This window comes from Malus domestica, chromosome 14, assembly GCF_042453785.1.
Source record: "Malus domestica chromosome 14, GDT2T_hap1".
Lineage (NCBI taxonomy): Eukaryota > Viridiplantae > Streptophyta > Magnoliopsida > Rosales > Rosaceae > Malus > Malus domestica.
Genome location: NC_091674.1, coordinates 25153690 through 25179681, shown reverse-complemented (window position 1 = coordinate 25179681; position 25992 = coordinate 25153690). Strand labels below are relative to the sequence as shown.

Genomic DNA, 25992 nt, shown 5'->3' with positions numbered 1-25992 from the left:
AGTCCTGCCTCTTGTGCAAACTGCAATGCCGGCAAATTACCTTGTAATTAACGGATTATCTTCTCTTTTTTTTTTTTTTTTTTTCGTTTCCTTTTCTCTCATTTTATTTGAACTGTCACGGTTAAACCATATTAATATTTTTTATAGAAAGAGAAAGATAAAATAAAGAGTGTGAAAGGAAAGAATGGAAGAGGATGGAAAGAGGAGGGAAGAAAATCATAGCCCGTAATTAACAAATAGAATTTGAATAAAGTTTCATATCCATTTCATCCCAGTTTGTGAAATTTTTATAGGATGAGAGAATAAATTAGTTTCGAACTTGTTATTTATAAAATTCGAACTTTAAGACCTTGCATTTCAAACCAGGGTAACATGTTATGGTTTGATTTGATGGTTTTTTTAATTTTGATTTTACAAGAATGATATTTGAGAAAAGACTTAAAAATTAGATAGGCTAGATTACATTAGAACAGTGGCGTTGGGAGCATAGGTCCAGAGGCACATGCCTTCGCTCTTACATTAAGGTTCAATCTCTTACTTAAATTTTTGACTCCGCACCCTAAATTCTAAGAACGCGAAATAATTTAAAATAAACAAATGAAGAAAGTGACTATAATAATTCATATACAATCATTCATGTAATTGCTCATCAATAACAAACAATCCGTTACACTTATAAATTCAGACAATACATTCAAATTATCAACACAAAATACTTAAATTTACTTTATATGTGTAATTCACGAATGAATTCACCTTCCAAAATTTGTTCTCAATAACACATGGGGTGGATGAATAATATTTTTTTTCTTTTTTTCGCATTATCCAAACGATAAATTCACAAACGTCATCCTAGAGATTACAAAAACTAAAAAAACCAATAAAAAAAAATGAAAAAATGGCATAAAGGTAAAAATAGTGAATATCAATGTCAGTTCGAGGAGTGGGCACAAAACCAGAATAAAACCCCACTCGCATGTCTCCCTCACACACACTGCTGACAGCCACGCACACAGTGTTGCCTCTTCCCCTGCCCCAAATTTACACTATTTTTTTCTTCTCCTTTCTCTCCCCTGTAGAATAATATAGAAAAACAGAGGAAAATACCAAGAAAAAAAAACCCAAATGAAGCACCCAAGAATCTGAAGTCCTTCTTCTTCCGCTCCCCAATTCGCTGCCCGAAATGGGGTTTTGAATCAAAACCCAAATCTCAGAATTTCACGCGGATTGCTTGGTTGCTGGTTTCAATGGCGGCTTCTTCTGGGTTGATAGCAGAGGCGAACCCGGAGGTGTTTCCATGGCTCAAAACCCTACCTGTAGCTCCGGAGTACCACCCCACTTGGGCTGAGTTCCAAGATCCGATTGCCTACATTTTCAAGATCGAGAAGGAGGCTTCCCAGTTCGGAATCTGCAAAATCGTGCCGCCGGTGCCGCCTTCCACGAAGAAGACCACAATTGGGAACTTCAACCGGTCTCTGGCTGCTCGGGCGGGGGTTTCGGGTTCTTCGTGCCCGAAATCTGAGCCCACATTCACTACCCGGCAGCAGCAGATCGGGTTCTGCCCTCGGAGGCCACGGCCTGTGCACCGACCCGTGTGGCAGAGCGGCGAGCAATACACTTTCCAGGAATTCGAAGTGAAAGCGAAGAGCTTTGAGAAGAGTTACTTGAGAAAATGTAGCAAGAAGGGAGGGCTTTCGCCGCTGGAAATTGAAACCCTTTACTGGAAGGCGACTGTGGATAAACCCTTTTCGGTGGAGTATGCCAACGACATGCCTGGTTCGGCTTTCATGCCAGTGAGTGCGAGAAAGAGTAGTAGTACTAGTAGAGATGCAGGGGACAATGTGACTCTTGGTGAGACTGCGTGGAATATGAGGGGGGTGTCGAGGTCAAAGGGGTCGTTGTTGAGGTTTATGAAGGAGGAGATTCCGGGGGTTACTTCGCCTATGGTGTATATTGCTATGTTGTTCAGCTGGTTTGCTTGGCATGTGGAGGACCATGACTTGCATAGCCTGAATTATCTGCATATGGGAGCAGGGAAGACGTGGTATGGCGTGCCAAAGGACGCTGCGGTTGCATTTGAGGAGGTCGTGAGGGTACAGGGCTATGCAGGAGAGATCAATCCTCTTGGTGAGTCCAGGGCAATGTTGAATTTTTACAGGACCGAAACAGTGAACTGTGAAACTTGTTGATCCTCTGTTTCTAATTGTGTTTTGTTTTGTTTGATTTTTTTTAAGGGTTCATTACACTGTTTATTTGATGTTATTTGTTCGTATGAAATACTGCCAAATTTATAGGATGTTGTTAAGTGACGTTGTCTTTGTTAGGACGTAAAGAGTGGGAAGTATTACTTGATAAGATGAATCACTTTAACGCCCAAGACTTTTAGAATGGTGACAAGAGTGGATTCTTAGTGAGGGTTGGTGGTCTGATCTGTGCGAACTAGTGATTTGGCTTGCAAGCAAAGTGTCAGGATATTAATTAAGGATTGCTAGCAAACTAAGAGTCGTTGATTTTGAGTATTTCTTTTGAAGTTTGATGCATTGTTTTGAGAGTCAGTGATGCTCCTTTTGCATTCCTCTTTACTAATTTGCAGTATATGTTTCTTACTTCCTTTTCTTTGTACACTAAGAATTGCAATGTAATGGCGTCACTTGTCAATGTAGATTTCAAGAGCTTGTGCTTGAATTGATTTTTGATACTCTCTGAGCGATTAACCTTTATTAGAATATGTCTTCCATCAGTTACCTTTTCAACCCTTGGCGAGAAGACAACTGTGATGTCTCCTGAAGTATTTGTCAGTTCAGGAATTCCATGCTGCAGGTAACTCCTTGACCATTGCTTTGTCTACTGAATGTACTCTTGTTGCCTTTAAGGTCATGATGCTATTGATTATGCTTTGATCTGATATTTGAAAGAAGCATCAACGTCAACCTGTTTGATTCACGCCAAGTTACATTACCTTTGCTCTTTGATCCAAGAATATTAAAATTTTCTTCCCTGGAAAGTTATTTATGCAACACTGCCAAGTCGTTCTTCGTAGCAGTACCCTATAGCATTCCTAGAGTACCTCGGTGTTGTGGTGTCAATGCATCCATGTATTTCTTACACCTGTAATTTCTTTTATTTAGGCTTGTGCAAAATGCCGGGGAGTTTGTTGTGACTTTCCCAAGAGCATATCACACTGGATTCAGTCATGGTGAGAGAGCATTAGTCTTTAATTAATTGAATTAAGTAATCATTGTTCTTGTCTTTGTTTTTTTATAGAAATGAAGATAACTATATCATTTGTTTGAATTTTATGTAGGATTTAATTGTGCGGAGGCAGCTAATATTGCAACTCCTGAGTGGTTGAGGGTTGCAAAGGATGCTGCCATTCGACGAGCTTCAATCAATTATCCTCCGATGGTGTCTCATTTTCAATTACTTTATGATCTTGCTTTAGCATTGTGTTCAAGGTTTGTCCGTGACCTTTATAACATCCCTTTTGCCTAATTATATAATTATATAGTCAGGCATACACACACATACATTAGTTGACCCAATTTATTGAGTTTGAAAACAGGGATTGCAAGATTTCAGGAAAAAAGCACGTTTAATAATATAAATTGGTTGAAAACGTGCCACAAAGTTTACATAATTTATTAAATGAACTTTAGATGTGCTATAGATCCAAAAGATAAAATGGGTGATTAAGTGTATAGATCCCTCAATTACCTAATGCTCTCCTTGCAGAATGCCTTCGCGCATTAGTTCTGAACCACGGAGTTCTCGACTGAAAGATAAGAGAAAGTGTGAAGGAGACATAGTAGTTAAAGAGCTATTTGTACAGGATGTCATTCAGAACAACGACCTGCTTCATGTTCTTGGAAAAGGGTCACCAATTATCCTTCTACCACAAAGTTCTTCAGACCTTTCTGTTTGTTCAAAATTACGTGTTGGTTCACAGTTAAGAGTAAACCCTGGATTTTCCCATGGTTCACACAGTCTGAAGGAAGAAATGAAATCCTCAGGCTCAGTTTCTGATGGTCTCATGATAGACAGGCAGCAGGTTAAAGGTTTCTATTCAGTGAGAGGAAAACTTGCATCTCCAAGTGAAAGTAATACTCTTCCCTCTTTAAGTGGATCTAACAATGTACACGGCCTGAATTCGAAGAGGTCAAACTTGAACTGTGAAAGAGAAAGTAATGTTGAAGGGGAGGGGTTGTCAGATCAGAGACTGTTTTCTTGTGTTACGTGTGGAATTTTGAGCTTTGCTTGTGTTGCTATTATTCAACCAACAGAAGAAGCAGCCAGATATCTTATGTCGGCAGATTGTAGCTTTTTCAATGATTGGGTTGTTGGATCTGGATTGGCTAGTGAGGCGTTCCCGGTTGCAACTGGAGATCCAATTACTTCAAAAAATGCTCCTTGCACAGGTTGGTTCCATTTGGATATTCTTCTCCTTCTGTTGGTCTAAAATATGACCTGAAAGTAGGGCTCAGTTCACTTGACTAAGGAATCATTGTTACTGTAAGTACTGTTCCATTGCATCCTTGATAAATGCACCATGTGAACTAAGGCAAGCTCAGCCGTAAATTGTACTTTTCAATACATTTCTGTTTGTTGAAAATTACGTGTTGGTTCACAGTTGAGGAAAGTCCAGCATTTCCATTGGCCTATGCAATCTCGGGGACGAAATGCCAAGCTTACATTTCTTTTCTCCCATTGCTCATCTTAAGATGCATCAACTATTATACTAAGTTGAATAATAGTTGCATCAACTATTATTCAGTAAATACGATTGAAAACTTACAGAGGAAGTTTTCTGTTTCAATACGCTTGTCACGTTTTTCAGTCTTACTAAGGCAACCATATTTGTTATATGGTATCTATATCTGATTATAAGCAGTGTTGTTCGAGTTTCTGTATAGACTTTACCTGCCTAATATTCTGCCTCCTCTGGAAATGTCTTTCTGTATGATGGTGCTACTTTGCCTTCATAGAATTCGAAGTGTTGAACGTTAATATGTTTATTTGTCAAAAACAGGATTGGAGGAATACAATGCCCCTGCTGGTTTATATGACGTGCTTGTTCAATCTGGTGATTATCAAATTCAGGTGGTTGATCAAGGTAATGAAGTGGGTTCAAATACTGAAATGCCGAGAAAGACTTCAGCTCTTGGGCTGTTAGCTTTGAATTATGGAAATTCATCTGACTCGGAGGAAGATCAGGTTGAACCAGATGTTCCTGTCTGTTCTGATGAACCAAACATGACAAACTGTTCTTTGGAAAGTAGATATAGAGACCAGAGTGCTAGTCCTCCTTCGAGAAACCCTTATGCTGGTACAAGTGGAGTTCACAGTCCCTCGTCACAAGGATCTGGTTGTGAGAATGAACTTCGTCTCCAAACTTTTGATCACTATGCGACAGACGGACGAAAAATAGCTAATTTCAAGGATAGCAGCCTTCAAAACTTTGACTGCTCTGCTGATTTCAAAACTAATAATTCTGCTTCCACAGCAACAGGATTTGGTAAGGCTATCGTACCAATACAGAAAACAAGCATGTCATTTCATCCAGGATGCGACGAAGACTCTTCTAGAATGCATGTATTCTGCCTTGAGCATGCTGTAGAGGTTGAGCAGCAGCTTCGCTCAATTGGAGGTGTCCATATATTACTCCTTTGTCATCCAGGTGCGGTGTTGCCCTAGAAAGTTTGTATAATAATAGTTTTCTTTGCTTATTTCTTTTATTTTCTGTTTAACTCAGTTCTGTGCATTTTGACCTGTTTAGCAAATACCGTTGAACATGAGTATATATGATATGGTAGAGTTACTTTTCTAGTTTATGCCGTTATCAGTTTATCAGCCACTTGTCAAAATGTTTTGTTAGGTACTGTATCACTGATGTACGAAAGATGATGCTGACTTTGTATTTATATGTCGGCCACTATGAATCCATACTATTTCCTTTGCTTGGTGGAATTTGTTTTACGCAAAAATAGAACTGCCAAGTCTACCATCGATGGGAAACATAGATACATGCTATTTACAGTCTTCCTTACACCAAGAAGTTCTTAAGCTTGGTTGTTTTATTTACTTGTCTTGAATATTTCAAAATTTTAAGTAGCCAACCATTTCCGGCTATGGTTACGGGTAAGCATTTATCCTCTAATCATCCCTCTGATTATCAATACAAATATTTGCAGACTACCCCAGGATAGAGGATGAAGCAAAATCTATGGCAGAAGAACTGGGAATAAGTTATCTCTGGAATGATATGGCATTCATGAATGCCGCCAAGGAAGATGAGACGAGGATTCAGTTAGCTCTGGATAGCGAGGAGGCCATTGCTGGGAACGGGGACTGGGCTGTAAAGTTGGGGATCAATCTCTTCTACAGTGCCAGCCTTAGCCGCTCTCATCTTTATAGTAAGCAGATGCCATACAATTCTGTTATATACAAAGCATTTGGCCGGAGCTCTCCTGCTAGTTCACCCACAAGAATTGATGCCTATGGGAGGAGAGGTGGCAAGCCAAAAAAGGTAGTGGCAGGGAAATGGTGTGGTAAAGTGTGGATGTCAAACCAAGTTCATTCTTTTCTAGTAAAAAGGGGTCCCGAGGAAGAAGTAGAAGTAGCAGAAGATGAAGAAGAGCGGACCTTCCGTGCTTGGGCAATGCCAGATGAGGATCATGAGGTAAAATCAGAAATCACATGCAAAACTGAGAAGACGGTTAAGAAGTATGCTAGGAAGAGGAAAATGACTGCTGATACTCGAACAACCAAGAAAGCTAAATGTTTTGATAAAGAAGATGCAGTTTCAGATTATTCAGTAGATGATAACTCTCCTCAGCAGCAAAGGAGGCTTCCTAAGAGCAAGCAAGCCAAACATATTGAGAGTGGCCGAACCAAGAAACCCAAGCGTATTGAGACAGAAGATGCAGTTTCAGATGATTCAAGGCAAGATGATGATTCTCTTCAGCAAAATGGGAGGTTTCTTCACAGCGAGCAAGTCAAGTATATTGAGAGAAGTGACGTTTCAGATGATTCAATGGGAGTTGAATCTCATCAGCAGCATAGGAGAACTGCTAAAAGTAAGCAATTCAAACCTGTGGAAACAGATGTGGTTTCAGATGATTCGTTTGAGGGTAGTTCTCATCAGCCGCAGAGGGTCCTTAGAAGCAAGACAACTGAATGCACTGGGAGAGAAAATTTGATTTCAGAGGATGTTCACGGGTTCAGTTCTCATCAACAACGAAGGAGCATTTCTAGAAGCAAGCAGGCCAGAGCCAGATTCATTGAGAGAGAAGATACCACTCTGGATGAAACACCGGAAAATAATTTTCAGCGGCATAAGAGGATTCTTCGAAACAAGCAAACCAAACCAGAGACCCGTGGGAAAATGAGACAAGAAACCCCTCGCCAAGTGAAACAAGGGACTGCTCCTCTTGTGAAACAAGGTACCCGCACTCCAAGAAATCAACAAACCCCTCAGCAAACGAAGAAGCAGACACCTAGGCTCCGAAATAATCAGTCTGAGCAGAACAGCTTTGATTTATATGCTGAAGAGGAGACAGAAGGTGGGCCTAGCACGCGTCTTAGAAAAAGAGCTCCTAAGCCCTCAAAAGGCACTGGAACCAAACCAAAAGAGCAGCAACAGACTGCTAGGAAAAAGGCAAAGAATGTTTCAGCAGGGAAAGCTCAGGGTGGCCGGAATGAAACAAAATTGAAGGAAGAGGATGCAGAATTCGTATGTGATTTTGAAGGCTGTACCATGAGTTTTGCCTCAAAACATGATCTTTCCCTCCACAAAAGAAACATATGTCCAGTCAAGGGGTGTGGAAAGAAATTCTTCTCGCACAAGTATCTGGTGCAACATCGTCGTGTTCACACAGATGATCGCCCCCTTCGATGCCCTTGGAAGGGCTGCAAGATGACATTCAAGTGGGCATGGGCTCGCACTGAGCACATTAGGGTTCACACAGGTGCTCGTCCGTATGTATGCGCTGAGCCAGGGTGTGCACAGACCTTCCGATTCGTGTCAGATTTCAGCCGTCACAAGCGCAAGACCGGGCATTCGGTGAAGAAGAGTAAGAAGTGACTTGGTAATGGAAAACAGATGCAATCATGTAACTTGACTAATGAATCTGTTGTTCCACTTTCAATTGATAAATTAGGAGACAAGGGGAGGGCTAGGGTTTCCCCTGTAATTGCAATTCAGAGTCACCATTGATTCTGATTTCCCTTGGGCCTTCATTTGGCCCATCCATTTATCTCAACAAAGAGCAATTCCTTGGATATTAAGCACATTTTCTCTGAGGTGGATCACATGCTAATCCTGTTTTAATTGAAATTTCAGATGCTAATCTCATTCATTTGGATCTTGTTAGACTTGCCTCCTTGCAGTTACTGCCCATGATAACATGTTCAGTATGTTAATGCCTACCTTGTTTCCGAATAATCTAACATGTTATGTTATTAGACTTGCTAACATATTATGTTATTAGACTTGCTCGATATAAATCATTGGCACTCTGAGCTCAATTATCGGTGATGTTTCCGAATATTTCATGTTTTCCAATATGTGTATGCATGTATGAGATTGGATGTATGATAACATGAACAGTCTCTGACGAAGACATTATTGGAGAAAAAAATTTGCTACTAGACTTCATGGACTGTGGCCTCAAAGCAAGCTACGATTCCTACAACACATAATGAATTCTTTTCATAATTTGATGCGGAGGCAGATTCTCTGCCCTCCTACTTTCCGTGCCCTCCTATTTTGTGTGATTACGGTTAAGTCGCGTCAATATTTTATATTATTTTTTTATAGAGACAATAAAAAGAATGAATAGTAATATAAAATGTTGACATGGTTTAACCGTAACCACACAAACAGGAGGGCACGGAGAGGGCAAAGAATCTGCCTCCATTTGATGCTCCAATTCTTTATGGACATTACGTACGGCTAAACGTGTCCTTTTATTGAAAGGAAAACTAATGAAAAGAGCTTGAAAACTTTGAGTTTTAATGATAAGGACAAAATAAAGAGTAAAGTGAATAGTAACATGATTGACTTTTTAGTGTAAAAATGTGGTTTTTCGTTAAAGTGAACAGTACCGGAAGCTTTTCGTTAAAGTTCCCTTTATTGAATTGGACAACGTTATATCGGTATCATATATATTCAGAATTTTTTGGATATGTGCTTAAAGAGACAAGCTTAACAATCTATGTGATCCTTTCAAAATATTTAAATTCTTATCACATGAAATGTCTCATTCGTATCTTTTTTCATGGTTCTTAGAGAAAACTTATTAATTCCACAAGCAATAATGTAGACCAATATAAGCAAGCAAATTATCCTAAAAAATATTCAAAATAAGAAATATAATTATAAGATTACTCTCACAGACCTTGAGATATACACAAATTAGTAGAGTTTTCTTTAATAACAAAAATGATTACAACGTTTAGCAATATAACTCATTAACATTATCGTCTGTAAAACAAACAAAAACAATGTATTTATGGTCGACTGTTGTTCAGTCGCACTCATTTACGCACGACTTATCGATTGCGTTGACCTAAATATAAGTGCGTTCTCGACAATCATATACAAACATCAATCGATCACCCGCACACGCTCACAATTGCCTGTGAGTTTTTTTATGCAGGTAACTGTGTTGAAGAAACCAAAACAGATCATTTCATTTCATGTCAAAAAAAGAATCTTATGTCATGCAACATGTGATATTGATTTGATACGATATCTTTACTCTACCCGTGAGAAGCCGCAGTCAAATCCCCTAATAAAACGACATGTAGGTTCATCTCGCTTTTGAACAAGAATATGATTGTGTAAGATAATCAGAAGATAGCTCTTTTAATATAAATTTATTTATTTATTTTATATCATACATTCGATTTGATGTGCCCCTTGTGATTATATAGTAGTCAGAAGATAGTTTTTATAATATAAAAAAAGATTATTATATAAAATAGTTCTTGAGATTTGCACGATCAATAGAAATAGTGATTGAGATTTAAAATCAATAGAAATGGTTCATGAGATTGTCCACCATCCATGATTTTGGTCATTCTGTTAAAAACTCTTTGGGCAATTTTCAAAACTTCGTAACTCAATCGATTCTTAACCATAATATATCAAAATGAAGATAAGAAAGTGTAGAACAAGATTATACCTATTTGGAAGCCCAATGATTGCCGGAGATGGCTGAAAAATAGCCTGAAAGGTGAATGGTCCGCAGGAAAACTGGAAAACTCGCCAGAAACTAGGTAAACTTTAAACGTTCATAACTTCTTCAATACTCAACGAAATTGAGTGATTATGAAAATCATACTTCTCGACGAGATGAAGAGAATGGTATCTTTCTTGACTGCTAACTCGACATGGTTTAGTCGGAAAACTGCTCTAAAGTGGCTAACTCGAAAATGGTTAGCCACTTTTGAGCTGTTGTCCGACCAAATCACGGCGAGTTAGCCTTTGAAAAAGGTACCATTCTCTTAGTCGCGTCAAGAAGTATGATTTTCGTTTTTGAATCACTCAATTTCGTTGAGTATTGAAGAAGTTATGAACGTTTAAAGTTTGCCCAGTTTTCGGCGAATTTTTCAGTTTTCCCGCGGACCAGTCACCTTTCAAATTATTTTCCGGCCATCTCCGACAACCATTGGGCTTCCAAATAGGTATAATCTTATTCTACACTTTTCTATCTTCATTTTTGATATATTATGGGTCAAATTTGGTTAAGTTATAAAGTTTTGAAAATTGTCCAAAGCGTTTTTAACAGAAGAACCAAAATCATGGATGGTAGACAATCTCAATGACCATTTCTATTGGTTTTAAATCTCAGAGGTCATTTCTATTGATCATGCAAATATCAAAGACCATTTTGTATAATAAGCCTATAAAAAATTAGAATTTAAACCTTTGTTGTGAATACTGTTAGCAATTTAATCCAAAATTGAGATTTCCGTTGAGTGTCCCGTTAAAGTGCACCCGCATCCTATAGCTAAATAGATCCGAATGTATGGAATATATGACAAAGGTGGAGTGTTAGAGTATTTCTATTGATCAGTCATGTCATATAGGCCCGAGTCGGACATCCAATTGCTTCGATTTTCCGTAATCTTTTTACGGCTTCAACATCTATCAGATTTCATCTCTTATTCTTAACCTCCCTTTTCATCTTGATTCAATGTTACCCCTCTTTTTCTCAGTTGAATTTGGGATTGCTTTTGTTTGCGTTCGGTTGCTGGCTTCGTATTGAGGATAACCATGAGCAACAAGAAAGTGCGAGACAGAAGACACAGAGAAGAGGGGAGAGGTATTCGTTTAAGGACACGAAAATACATTTTTACCCCTTTATTTTGACGGATTCTGACGCAAGTTTCACTTTTGGATTAAATTGTCAAATGGTCTTTCACCACAAGGGTATAAATTCTAATTTTTTTTTTGTATCAAATGGGCTATGTTTCAACCATCCTATAATTACGAGAACCATTTGTCTAATTAAGTCAATAATATAAGAAAGTGCATTTGTATTTTTTTTATTAACATACTTTAGAAGCGGAGAGCAATTTATATAAAATAGATATATCATCACTGTGATGTTTCATACCAATTTATGACGATATAATACTGTGACAATTCGTGCTGATTATAAAGTAAAACTTACACCAATCTTGTATCATTGATACAAGAAGTCGCTATACAAATATATTTGTACTATCTAAACTTCTCTCAAATAAAAGGTTAGTACTAGGGAGCTCAGCTTTTTAAACCAAATTTTATAAAACATATAACGCGGTTGTTAATGACTGAATTATTATTTAAGTGTCGATTAACGTGTTTATTTTCTACTAATTAACACATCATGTAATATACAAATCTGATCTAAAAAGTTGGTTTATCTAACATTACTCCAAATAAAAACGTCTCAATCACCATTATTATATGGATATTGCTATTCACAAATCCCACACACCCGTTAACTTTTTACTAATAATCTTTATCAATTCAATCGATCTAACCATTAAAAAATAAGAGGTGTTAAAAGTAAAAATAAGTGTATAGATAACGCTTATCATATTATAATACCTAAAAGGATGATGTTGCGTGTGCACAGAAAGGCAAGAAAATCCTCAAAAAGCGGTTTTCACATCAACCCCGTTTCTGTCTCTTTCCCTTTCTGTCAAGGAGAGTCAGTTCATTTCTTCTCAGAAGAGTTAGGGTTTTGAAATGTGGAGGGAGAATGGAAATCTCTGAAGCTATCTCTCTTGTTCCCCCAGATGCCGAAACCCCCAGCACCAACCACGCTCATTCCGACCAGGGCTTTCTGCCTTCTTCTCCCAATCCCGCTCTCGCATCCTCTGGTCTCGATCATGCGGTCCTCGACGAGCTTCAGAAACTGGATTTGAAAGAGGAGGGGGAGGACGATGGAGAGCCTGATGAGGTGCAGAAGCTGGATTCAGTAGAGAAGGTGGAGGAGGATGGAGCTGGTGAGTTGCAGAAGGTGGATTTGAAGGCGGAGGATGGAGCTGGTGAGTTGCAGAAGGTGGATTTGAAGGCGGAGGATGGGGCTGGTGAGTTGCAGAAGGTGGAATTTTCTGAAGGCGTCGAAGTTCCCCTAAATCCGACGTCTGTTCCGTTACTTACGCGGTCCGATCTCGTTCCTGAAATCCTTGATTGGATTCGGACACTCGACCCCGCCGTGCTCAATAGGATTAGGAATCGCGACCCTGCCATCCTCCATGAGATTCAGCAATTCGACCTTGAGATTCGGAACTTCGATCCTTCCATCGTTGATGAGATTGGGAACTTCGACCCTGCTTTCCCTTCGGATTTGAAGGCGGAGGAGGAAGGAGCTGGTGAGTTGCAGAAGGTGGATTCGAAGGCAGAGGAGGGTGGAGAGGGAGTGGAGGAAGAAGAGAAGAGTTCCGGTGAGCAAGAGATTGAGATTGTAAATGGAGAGAAAAATGAGAGGCAGAGTGAGCAGAGCGAGCAGAGTGACGGAGGAGAAGGGTGGGGAGGAAATCAGGGGTGGGAGGAGGATGGCGGTGGGGTGGAGGAGAAGAAGGCGGTGGAAACTCAGGAAAGTAACAGAAGGTATCAGTACCCAGTGAGGCCGGAAGCTGAAGACTGTTCATATTATCTAAAGACCGGGTCTTGCAAGTTTGGATCCAATTGCAAGTTTAATCACCCTGTTAGAAGGAAACCCAACCAGGTATACCTCTTTATTTCCTTTTTTTCGGTTTAAAAATCGAAACTTTTTGTTTATGTTTGCCCAGCCTGTGTTAATTTCAGCTGCAATTCTGCAGCAAAGGCAATTATGTGTTTACATTTTTAGGGCTGTAGCTGAAATTCGTCTTTATTTTTTTGTTTACATACATTTTGGATGAGATTTTGTTTTAAAAATGGTGATGGCGAATTCTGATTGGCTTAGGCTGTATGATTATAACATTTCTGCTATTGGTTCCCACATTTGGTTTGCTGGTGTTTTGACTTGTTCATATTGAAGGTGCCCAAGGAAAGGGTCAAGGATAAGGACGAGTCGGCAGAGAATCCAAGCCAGACGGAATGCAAGGTTATTATTGTTGTGATTGACATAAATTTTATATGTGAAGTTCTGGTTTTTAGTGCAGTTATTTGATCAACGTGTCACAAATCGTTATATTTTGTTTTTGTTCATGTATTTGGTATCCAAGTGGTCATTGTTATGATGGGGTTTTCTAATTCTGCTTATCTGAAAATTCGGTTGGCATGAATAACTGAATAAAATAGCTAAAAACTTTTATCTTGTAGCTAATACAGAATCCTGAGATTTTGAACTTTATTTGTCTATATCGTATGGGGAGGCATGTCATCTGTTTGATTAAATTATAGAAAGTTGGTGGTTGTTAAATTGTATGCTTTTTTCATGACATTCTTGTATTCCTTTATACAATAATTCCAATTATGCTTTCGGATGTCAGTAACAATTCTTCTCTTTGTGCCTTATATCCAATTATCTGCAATGTGTACGGCAGACTAGTAACAGTTTCATGATGAGATAACACTTGAGCTTGTTGCAGTATTACTTGAGGTCGGGTGGATGTAAGTATGGGGAAAATTGCAGATACAGCCACAGCAGAGAGAAACCTTCTGTAGCTCCAGTTCTTGAGCTTAACTTTCTGGGCCTGCCAATTCGACCAGTATACACTTTCTATCTAGCTTGCTAAGTTTTGAGAAATGAATATCTATTCACGATTTTTAAGATTTTATCTTTGCTTATTTTCTTGGTTTGTTGGACCTATTTATTATGTCTCTGTCAGTTACCGCGAATATTTATTTTTACTTGTTACAGGATGAGAGGGAGTGTCCGTACTATATGCGAAATGGCTCCTGCAAGTATGCATCGAACTGCAGGTTTAACCACCCTGATCCTACAACTACAGGAGGATCTGATCCCCCATCTGGATATGGTAATGGTGGTCCTGCATCATTACAAGGTGCATCACAATCAACAGTGGCACCATGGTCTGCACCAAGGCCTTTGAATGAGGCTCCGGTTTACTCAACATTGATGATTCCACCACCTCAAGTAGTTTCTTCTCAAAATTCAGAATGGAATGGTTATCAGGTACTTTTTATTTAACTTTCCCATATTATAGTCTCGGGTTTGAATAACGTTGATCACTTTGATATACCAATTTACACTTTATCTGGAATTTGAGATCACGATTGTATGTTTAACTTTCTTATACTTTTCTGGCCGTGCTCTTTTTATTCATTTTTGGCTCGTAAAATTAATAATTTGGTCGTGCAAATATGCCATGAATTTTGTTCTTTAACCAGGACTTAAAGTTCCCAATAGTTTGACAAATTGCTGTCTGCAACATTTGTAGTAATTTATTTAGTTCATCTCTGCGTTCACAAGTCATTAATTGCCATCTATCAGTTTGTGAGGTCCCTTGTTGTTAATTGGTATCCCTATTGTTTTTCGTTGTGAACTTTTAGGCTCCAGCATATGTACCAGAAAGAATCATGCCTGCTCGTCCGCCATACATGATGAACAACTCTCTGGCTGAAATCAACGTCTACAAGCAATATCCACACCAGAATCAAGTTGAAGAGTTCCCAGAAAGACCTGGCCAACCCTTCTGCAGTTATTTCTTAAGAACGGGGGATTGCAAGTTTAAATCTAATTGCAAATATCACCATCCAAAAACTCATACTGCAGTAGCCCCCCAAATCGCACTTAGTGACAAGGGCCTGCCTTTGAGACCGGTAAGTTCACCCTATGCCATTTATAACAAGTTCATAATTTCGAAATATGATCTTAGAAAGGTTTTCACTTTGTGATACGTGAAGGTAAAATAAATGAATTACTATGCGAGGACAATTGTTCCCGAATCATAAATATTATTAACTAATTGTTCTCTTCCCTCTGTTCTAAGAGCCACAGTTTGATCGCATATTACATGATTGCACGCCATTGATCACACAATTTGTTTCAAAATCCAGGATCAGAGCATTTGCACACATTACAGTCGCTATGGCCTTTGCAAATTTGGGCCAGCTTGTAAATTTGACCACCCGTTACATATATCATCTTCAACTACATCTGGTCCTGATCATCAACTTCCTTTCAGTGATTTGGCAACTACTAACGGGGCAGGAATGTCTGGGAGCAGAAACGGAACCGATGTTACAAGTCAGCCGCAGCCCGTGCAGTAAGTTATGCATGAAATGCTTGCCTAGAGCACAGGATTTGCATCACTCAAACATGTGTAATCTTTCTCTTTTGGTAATTTCGTCTTAGAAATGTATCAAACCTCTTCACCGGACGACACAGACTTTATAGTTGTGAGATTTTAAAGGAAATGGAACCTGTAAATTATTTCTCATCTATGTCATATTACCGGAAAACACTGAAGCCGAGAATATCCTTTCAATTTCGATGTCGCTGCCTATCCCGAGTACCGCAAATGGTTCGGTTGTTGATCTCGCTCGATAAAACCTGCGCCGGGATTTTTTCATGGTATCAGAACATGATGTCTCACATGTAAAGTCAAATGGCCATATGCGTTCTACATCATCCCGTTGTGTTATCCACGTGATATGTTTGAAAATTCATTACATGAGAGGGCATGTTGAGAGTGAGTCACACGTTGATGGGAGGATAGATAGCAAGAGATTGAGATACTCTTCATATCGCCAATTAGTTTGATGGTGAAATCTTAACCTTCTTCACATCCAAGTCACCTTTCCTAAAGCAGTTTTTTTTTTTTTTTTTTTTGGAAAATAAGCAGCTTTGGAATTTAAAAACAATCCAAACATGCCTCTGAAAAAAGTAGACTTTGATTTGGCCAGTCAAACTAGCAACTACTATATTTTGATCATATGAGAGAGTTTGTTTCCTCCATAATGTAGTTGCTAGTTGCAAGTTCACAGCAAAACCTAGCAACCCAGTTTCAGCTACCGTGGCCGCCGCATCCGCCGCCGCCATCAGTACAAAAACTATGTTGTCAGCGGCGCGTTTACTCCTACCGTTGTCACTCTCAGTGCTGGTCGCAATTTATAATTACTACAAATCCAGACAGAAATCGGAATTTTCTGAAGGCGTCAAAGTTCCGCTAAATCCGACGTCTGTTCCGTCTCCTGCGCCGTCCGATCGCTATCAAGAAATCCTTCATTGGATTCGGACACTCGACACACTCAACCCCGCCTTGCTCAATAGGATTAGGAATCGCGACCCTGCCCTCCTCCATGAGATTCAGCAATTCGACCCCGCCGTTGAGATTCGCAACTTCGATCCTTCCATCGTTGATGAGATTCGGAACTTGGACCCTGCTTTCCCTTCGGAATTTTCTGAAAGCGTAGGCGTTGCTCAAAATCCCCCGTCTGTTCCGTCTCCTTCTGAGCCGTCCGTTGTTGAAATCCTTGATTGGATTGGGACACTCGGCCCCGCAGTGCTCGATGAGATTCAGCAATTCGACCCCGCCTTCCTCGATGAGGATCGGAACTTCGATCCTTCCATCGTTGATGGGATTCGGAAATTGAGTTTGAAGGATAAGGAGGAAAAAGCAGAAGAGGAGGAGAAGGAGAGAGAGACTGAAAAGGAAAAGGAAAATGAGAAGGAGAGAGAGAGGGAAAAGAGCGAAAGAAGCAGCGGCGGCGGAGGAGGGAATGAGAATGGCGGTGAGGTGGAGGAGGAGGTTGTTGGGGAGAGTAGCAGAAGGAATCAGTACCCATTGAGGCCGGAAGCTGGAGACTGTCGGTACGATCTGAGGACTGGCAATTGTAAGTTCGGATCGAATCGCAAGAATAATCACCCTCGGAGAAGGAAAAACAAGCAGGTAAATCTCTCTTGTTCCGCATTTAACATTCCCACCGCGACGAAGCCAAAAATTTAATTAATATGGGCATTTAAAAAAATTTAAACTCTTTGTTTTTTTAGACAAATAAAGTTAATTCTTTTCCTAAATGCTGAAAAAATTAGTTATAATATGCCTAATTTTATTACTTTAATTATTATATTGATAATTTAATGCGCATATTCTTTTTAAAGCAAGTCCATACTTAAAATCTTGCTAGGCAATAGTCAATTTAATCTATTCAAGAAGAATAATTGATTGTAATAAATAGTAATTAATCGAATATATTTCTACGTCATAACATAATTGTTCGGGTAATTGATAATTAAAAATTAATAAAAATAAAAATATGTTATTGTTAATTTTATTTTATATTTTCCTATTTCTTCTTTCTTCTTCGTCGTTCTTCCTGGAAACTCTCCCAGTCTCCCACCTTTTCCCGATCCCTCCCAAGGAGCAGTCCTCCGATCCATTTCTTCTTCTTCTTCTTCATTGTTCCTGGAGTTTCCACAATTTTCCCCTCGAAGGCTGGGATTTGGGGATGTGGAGGCGAGCAGCACGATGTGGATGCTGGGTTCTCGATTGTCGAAGGCTGGGTTCGCCAAACCTTCTCCAGTTTCCCGATGGTCGTCGCAGGGGAGGGAGAAATCCGTCGGGAGAAAATAAAAAATAGATGACGTGAGCATGGCGTCAAGTAGGTCGGGTATTGAGTCAGCCGATTTTCTGCTGGGCAGCTTGCTGGCCTCCCCCGGAGCCCAGCGGATTGTTTGGGGTGGACTGGGGTTTTTGGGGAGGGAGGGGAAAAAATGGGCTGTTGCCCAGCTTAGAGTGTTGGGGGCTGGAGTTGCTCTTAGCATCTGCATATGTATGTTTATGGTAGAAAGATTGAGACTTTTCGTGTTTTCGTGGCCTCATCTTTCATTTTTGTTGGTGTTTTGACTTGTTCATATTGAAGGTGCCTAAGGAAGGCGTCAAGGATATGGACGAGTCGGCAGAGAATCCAAGCCAGACGGAATGCAAGGTTATTATTGTTGTGATTCACAGAAATTTTATAATTGAAGTTCTGGTTTTTAGTGCAGTTATTTGATCAACGTCTCACAAATCGTTATATTTTGTTTTAGTTTATGTATTTGGTATCCTAGCGGTCATTGTTATGATGGTGGGGTTTTCTGAGTCCGCTTATCTGAAAATTAGGTTGGCATGCATAACCGAAACAAAAAGCTAAAAACTTTTATCTTGTGGCTAGTGCATAATCCTGAGATTTTGAACTTTATTTGTTTATGTTGTATGGGGAGGCATTTCATCTGTTTGATTAAATTATAGCAAGTTGGTAAGTAGTTAGACAATCTCCACCGGATGGGTTTTCATGAAACTGTATGTTTTTTTCATGACATTCTCGTATTCCTTTTATACAGTAATTCCAGTTATGCTTTCAGATGTCAGTAACAATTCTTCTCTTTGTGCCTTGTATCCAAATATCTGCAATGTGTACGGCAGACTAGTAACAGTTTCATGATGAGATAACACTTGAGCTTGTTGCAGTATTACTTGAGGTCGGGTGGATGTAAGCATGGGGAAAATTGCAGATACAGCCACAGCAAAGGGAAGCTTGAGCTTAACTTTCTGGGCCTGCCAATTCGACCGGTATACACTTTATATCTAACTTGCTAAGTTTTGAGAAATGAATATCTATTCACGATTTTTAAGATTTTATCTTTGCTTATTTTCTTGGTTTGTTGGACCTATTTATTATGTTTCTGTCAGTTACTGCGAATATTTATTTTTAATTGTTGCAGGGTAAAAGGGAATGTCCGTACTATATGCAAAATGGCTCCTGCAAGTATGCATCGAACTGCAGGTTTAACCACCCTGATCCGACAGCTACAGGAGGATCTGATCCCCCATCTGGATATGGTAATGGTGGTCCTGCATCTTTACAAGGTGCATCACAATCAACAGTGGCACCATGGTCTGCACCAAGGCCATTGAATGAGGATCCGGTTTACTCGACACTGATGATTCCACCACCTCAAGTAGTTTCTTCTCAAAATTCAGAATGGAATGGTTATCAGGTTCTTTTATTTAACTTTCCCATCTCAGAGTCTCGGGTTTGAATAACTGTGATCACTTTGATATACCAGTTAATACTTTATCAGGGATAAGAGATCACGATCATTTTGTATGTTTAACTTTCTTATACTTTTCAGCCATTCTCTTTTTATTCATTTCTGGCTCATAAATTAATAATTTGCTCGACCACATTTGCTATGAATTTTTATATATAACCAGGACTTAAAGTTCCCAATAGTTTGATAAATTGCTGTCTGCAACAGTTATAGTAATTTTTTTAGTTCATATCTCTGCATTCACAACTCGTCAATTGGCATCCTTATCAGTTTGTGAGGTCTCTATTGTTAATTGGCATCCCTATTGTGTTTCGTTGTGAACTTTTAGGCTTCCGCATATGCACCCGAAAGAAGCATGCCTGCGCGTCCGCCATACATGATGAACAACTCAGTGGCTGAAACCAACGTCTACAGGCAACATCCACACCAGAATCAAGTTGAAGAGTTCCCAGAACGACCTGGCCAACCCTTATGCAGTTATTTCTTAAGAAAGGGTGTTTGCAAGTTTAAATCTAAGTGCAAATATCACCATCCAAAAACTCACCGCAGTAGGCCCCCCAATCGCACTCAGTGACGAGGGCCTGCCTTTGAGACCGGTAAGTTCACCCTACTCTGACCATGCCTTTTATAACGAGTTCATAATTTCGAAATATGATCCTAGAAAGGTTTTCACTTTGTGGTACAGAAGGTAAAACAAATGAAATACTATGCGAGGACAATTGTTCCCGAATCATAAATATTATTAACTAATTGTTCTCTTCCCTCTGTTCTAAGAGCCTCAGTTTGATCGCATATTACATGATTGCACGCCATTGATTACACAAAATTTGTTTCAAAATCCAGGATCAGAACATTTGCACACATTACAGTCACTATGGCATTTGCAAATTTGGGCCAGCTTGTAAATTTGACCACCCGTCATCTGGTCCTGATCATCAACTTCCTTTCAGCGATTCGGCAACTACTAACGGGGCAGGAATGGCTGGGAGCAGAAACAGAACTGATGTTACAGGTCAGCCGCAGCCCGTGCAGTAAGTTATGCATGAAATGCTTGCCTAGAGCACAGGATTTGCATCACTCAAACATGTGTAATCTCACTTTTGGTAATTCAATCTTAAAAATGTATCAAACCTCTTCACCGGACGACACAAACATTATAGTTGTGAGATTTTAAGGGAAATGGAACCTGTAAATTATTTCTCATCCATGTCATATAACCGGAAAGTACTTTAGTCGAGAATATCCTTTCAATTTCGTTGTCGCTGCCTATCCCGAGTATCGCAAATGGTTCGGTTGTTGATCTCGATCGATAAAACATGTGCCGGGATCTTCTGTTATGTATCGGACTTGGGGCGACGTTACGTGCATTGTTTATCTTGCATGTAACACTGGTTATATTTGCATATACAACACCAAGCTAAAAGACAAACCCATATTACAAAATAGCATGTTTGTAGGTCATGGCATCTGAGTGGAGCTGTGAAGGTGATGGAGAACCTAGGACTAGCAAACCTAGGTCATACGAGTGAACCTAGGACAACCTTTGACCCAAAAAAAAAAAAAAAAAAAACCCTAGGACAACCAAAATGGAGAGTAAAGAGAGTTGACTCAGCCTGAAATAACTGGGAAATTTTGTTTGAGAGTTAAAAATATTTTTACGACGCGGTTACTAATTCGAAATTGGAATGATTGATCAAATTAATCAGGAGATGAATAAGAAGGAATTGGAATGATTGATCAAATTAATCAAGAGATGAATAAGAAGGAATCAAAATTCTGAGTATTATTATGAAGGACTTAGCCCACACATAGATCTTATATGTCAACGCATTATTGTTTTAAGTATTGTCACATTGTAGCAATATTTTCTAAACCAGCGACTGCTCGGAAGTGTATTCGATCCATGTAAGTCATTCTGTTATTATGAGACTAGCATATGGGCACACACAAAGTGTGTGAGAAATTATTTTTTTTTTTTTTTTTTGGGGTTTTTCAAATAGAAGGAGAGTGGAAGAGAGTGATAGAGAATGTGGGAGTATATGTAGGTGAGGCTTTGAAAAAAAAAAACAGTAAAATTTAGTAATATGAAATTACATTTATGTCTTATATTTCTTATTTATGTTATGTTTTAATTAAAGGATTAAATTGATAATTTCACATGATTTTGGTTAACGAGTGTTTTATTAATTAATACAGAATCACTTTTCCTAAAGCAGCTTCTAGACAAAGTAGATATGAGAGAATTTGTTTCATCCATAAACGTAGTTGCTAGTTGCAAGTTCACAACAAAACCTAGCAACCCAGTTTCAGCTACTGTTAGAACCTTATCGGGTCCACCTTCTTTACCTTTTATTACTATCCTTTATTGTAGTGAGAGTAGTTATTAGAGGATGACTCAGCACTTGAGCCTTTTGTTTGTGTTGGCTAATGGGTTATAAGCACCCCCAATTGTATCTCATCGGATTATGAAATGAATATGCTTTAACTTTTCTACCTAACTTAGCTATCTTCCTTTTATTTCTTCCTCTGTGAACTGGAGTCCTATCAATTGGTATCAGAGCCTAGTTGGGCGTCCATGGGCAAGAGCAAGGCCTCTGTGATGGTGGCCGAGGTTTCCGAGGCGGAGCTTGACCTGGACTTTCAGCAGCAGCAAATCCTTACCCAACTACATGGATTCCAAGAGGCAGTGACGCTGATAAACCTCCTTCAAGATAATTTTCAGCATCATATGACGGATCTGCAACAGTCTCTCGCCAGCCTAAATGTTCACCAGACTCAACAAAGTAAATTTCAGTAGACCCTCATCGAGGAGATTCGATCTCTAAAACACCCACCCACAACCCAACCCAGTCCCTAGATTCCGATTGGTTCCATTCCGGTTTCGCTCAGATGCGGGCCCTTTTCCACTGCCCACACCACCCTTCCCCTACCCACTTGGAGCACTTCCCCTTCTCCCTCACGCACTACCCCGTTTGTAGCCGGTCCTTCCATTCTGTCCTACGACCATACACCATTTTCCTCGGTCCTCCTCCACCCCCTCTAAACCTTTCCTTCATTCCACCGCTGCGCCCTTCATGTCCAGTCCTGCTTCCCGTTCCTTACCGGCCGCCACACCGACTCCTCCCCCTAAGCCCATATTACGCCTCGCCTAAGCCGAAATGCGCGCACGGAGGGAACATGGGCTCTGTTTTAATTGTGATGAGCAGTATCGGCCGGGTCATCGTTGTCGGCAATCCCACATCCTCATGCTTTTGGCGGATGAGGATTTCTCTGACTTCCAGTCGGAACCCAAGACCTCCAACCCACCTGACCCTTCCATAGAGGACTAACCGGCGCCACCCATTGCTCTCAATGCCATCTTGGCTACAAAGCGTTCCCGGGGACGAGCTATGCATTTGGAAGACGTCCTCCACCATACTCGGATTCAAGTGTTCATCGACTTTGGGGTTGACCAGAGTTTTCTTAATCTTCAGGTCGCTGCCCGTTTAGGTCTTCCAATTGATTCAACTTCCAGTGAGGCCGTGATGGTGGCCACGGGCCGCTACTTTCGCACAAAGGGTATGGCTCGCAATGTCTCTGTTCACCTTCGGAGGTATGACTTCCGTGCTGACTTCCACCTTCTGGCAGTAGTCGGGTGTGACATGGTTCTTGGAGTGGATTGGTTGGAAACATTGGGCCTTATTGGCTGGAACTTCCTTCTGAAAGTCATAGAGTTCACTGTGCAGGGCACCAATTATCGTCTAGTAGGTTCTTCAGCCCATTTAGCCGGGGCCATACCTTCATTGTCTTCCTTGGATCCTTCCCTTATGAACCCTCTCCATATTGTGGCGCAGATTTCCAATTTACCAACAGAGTTATATCATCCAGCACCACTACCCGACATCCTCCAAGCCTTACTCCTCCAGTATTCTGACATTTTTAAGCCTCCACTACCCTACCCCCTCACCGGCTCATTGATCACCGGATTTCTCTGCTTCCGGGAACTGGCCCCTTGAATGTGCGACCCTATCGTTATGGACATGCTCAAAAAGCTGAACTTGAACAGTATGTGGAGAAAATGTTAGCTACGGGTATTATCAAGCCCAGTCACAACCCATTTTCTTCACCGGCGCTCTTAGTGGCCAAAGAGGATAATACATGGAGGTTTTGTGTGGACTATCGGGTTTTGAATTCTGTCACTATCAAAGACCGTTTTCCAGTCCCTATTATTGACGAATTATTGGCCGAGTTACGGGGTGCTGTTATATTTTCGAAGCTCGACTTGCGTTCGGGGTATCACCAGATACGGATGCATGAACCGGACATTCCTAAAACCGCTTTCCGAACACATGAGGGGCACTATGAGTTCACGGTCATGCCATTCGGCCTGACCAATGCTCCAGCCACCTTCCAAGCATTAATGAATTCCATTCTGAAGCCCTTGCTGCATAAGTCAGTGATAGTTTTCTTTAATGATATATTGGTTTTCAGTGCCTCTGTGGAACAACATGTCTCACATTTAGCTACGGTGTTTGAGCTCTTACGCACTCATCAATTGAAATTGAAGCATTCGAAGTGTCTGTTTGGCCAGCTTTCAATTGCGTATTTGGGACACATTATATCCGTCACAGGGGTAGCCATGGATTCCTCTAAAATTTCTGCGATTTCAGATTGGTCGACACCAACCACTGTTCGGGCCCTTCGTGGGTTTTTGGGTCTCGCAGGCTACTATCGCAAATTTGTCCATCATTTTGGCATAATAGCACGACCACTTACGGACTTATTACGCACTGACAGTTTCCAATGGTCCACCAACGCTGCTCAGGCTTTCTCGGCCCTCAAACATGCATTGTCCTCCACACCGGTCCTCGCTCTTCTAGACTTCACCAAACCATTTACGGTTGAGTGCGATGCCTTTGATAGTGGTATTAGCGCTGTCTTATCACATGAGGGTCATCCCATTGAGTTCCTTAACAAACCTTTAGCTCCAAAACACCAGGCTCTTTCGGTGTATGATAAGGAGATGTTGGCGGTGGTCTTTGCAGTCCAAAAATGGCGTTCTTATTTGATAGGCCATCAGTTCCGGATCCTTACTGACCACCAGACTTTGAAATATTTCCTTGATTAACGCATCACTACTCCAACTCAACAAAGGTGGTTGTTGAAGTTACTTGGTTATAACTATACGCTGGAATATCGGCCGGGCACTTCGAACGCCGCTGCTGATGCTCTTTCCCGACGTCCTGAGGTTCTTGGGTTAATGGGACTATCTCAACCTCTTTTTGATTGTATCGCTGCGATACAAGCAGACTATGCCACTGATCCTCAGGCCTCTTCACTGTTGGCGGCCTTGCAACAGGACCTAAAGCGTCATGCTTTATTTAAACTCCACGTCGATCTCTTATACTATAAGAAGGGGTTTTCTTTGTTGCTGCCTCTTCCCCTTGGCGAGCACGCCTCTTGCTAAGTTTCATTCTTCACCATCTGCGGGACACTCGGGCTTTCTACGCACTTACAAGAGGTTAACACTCAATTTCAATTGGCCGGGGCTAAAAAAAGATGTTAAAAAGTTTGTGGCTGCCTGTGACACCTGCCAGCGTACAACGTATGAGACGATTAAACCACCAGGCCCCTTGCAACCTCTGTCCATTCCCACCAACGTATGGCACGACATTGCCATGGATTTCATTGAAGGCCTTCCTTCGGTCCATGGGCGCAACGTTATTTTCGTGGTAGTGGATCGTCATTTTGGTCAAACACCCATACTCGGCAGCCAAAATCGCTGATATCTTTATTCACGAAGTCTTTCGCCTTCATGGCATGCCGGCTTTCATAGTGAGTGATCGGGATCCAGTCTTTATTAGTGCTTTTTGGACTGCCTTCTTTAAACAGCAGCACACCACTCTTTGCAAGAGCTTGGCGTATCATCCACAATCCGATGGCCAAACCGAAGTGCTCAATCGCACCCTTGAACAATATCTGCGCAGTTTTGTAAGGGATAAACCCAATGATTGGATACAGTGGCTTCCTTGGGCCGAGTGGTGGTATAATACTACCTATCAAGCTGCCATTCAAATGACCCCTTTTCAGGCAGTCTATGGCTACCCACCACCAACGGTGTCCTCCTATCTTCCTGGCTCTTCTCTGGTTCATCTGGTTGATGTCACCCTTCGAGATCGCGATGCCCTGCTCAGGCAATTGCGGGAGAACCTGCACCTCGCTCAACATCGGATGCGCCAGCAGGCTAATAAACATCGTTCGGAGCGAACCTTTTCAGTTAGGGATTGGGTCTTTCTCAAGCTTCAACCCTATTGCCAGACATCAGTGTCTAAGACGCATTGCCCTAAATTGGCTCCTCGCTACTATGGACCGTTCAAGGTGCTTGCTCGCGTGGGTCAAGTGGCATATACTCTGGACCTGCCTCCTCACTCTCGCATTCATCCTACCTTCCATGTCTCCTTACTTAAACCCAATGTGGGTGCTTATACAGTTGCATCACCAACTCTTCCCCCAGTTTCCTCGACTGGTG

The 25992-nt window shown here is 40.7% G+C and overlaps 1 protein-coding gene and 1 pseudogene across 1 annotated transcript; both read left to right on the top strand.

Annotated features, from left to right (window-relative positions):
• The first annotated feature begins 957 nt into the window (after window positions 1-957).
• On the top strand, window positions 958-8354 carry LOC103415185 (lysine-specific demethylase REF6-like). Its single transcript, XM_008353533.4, has 7 exons — window positions 958-2127; window positions 2742-2820; window positions 3129-3196; window positions 3305-3455; window positions 3733-4415; window positions 5027-5674; window positions 6189-8354. Exons 1-7 carry the CDS (start codon window positions 1248-1250, stop codon window positions 8078-8080), a joined length of 4401 nt encoding a protein of 1466 aa, XP_008351755.3. The 5' UTR covers window positions 958-1247; the 3' UTR covers window positions 8081-8354.
• A 3701-nt stretch (window positions 8355-12055) lies between these two features.
• LOC103431115 (zinc finger CCCH domain-containing protein 67-like) lies at window positions 12056-20687 on the top strand (annotated as a pseudogene).
• The last annotated feature ends 5305 nt before the right edge of the window (window positions 20688-25992 follow it).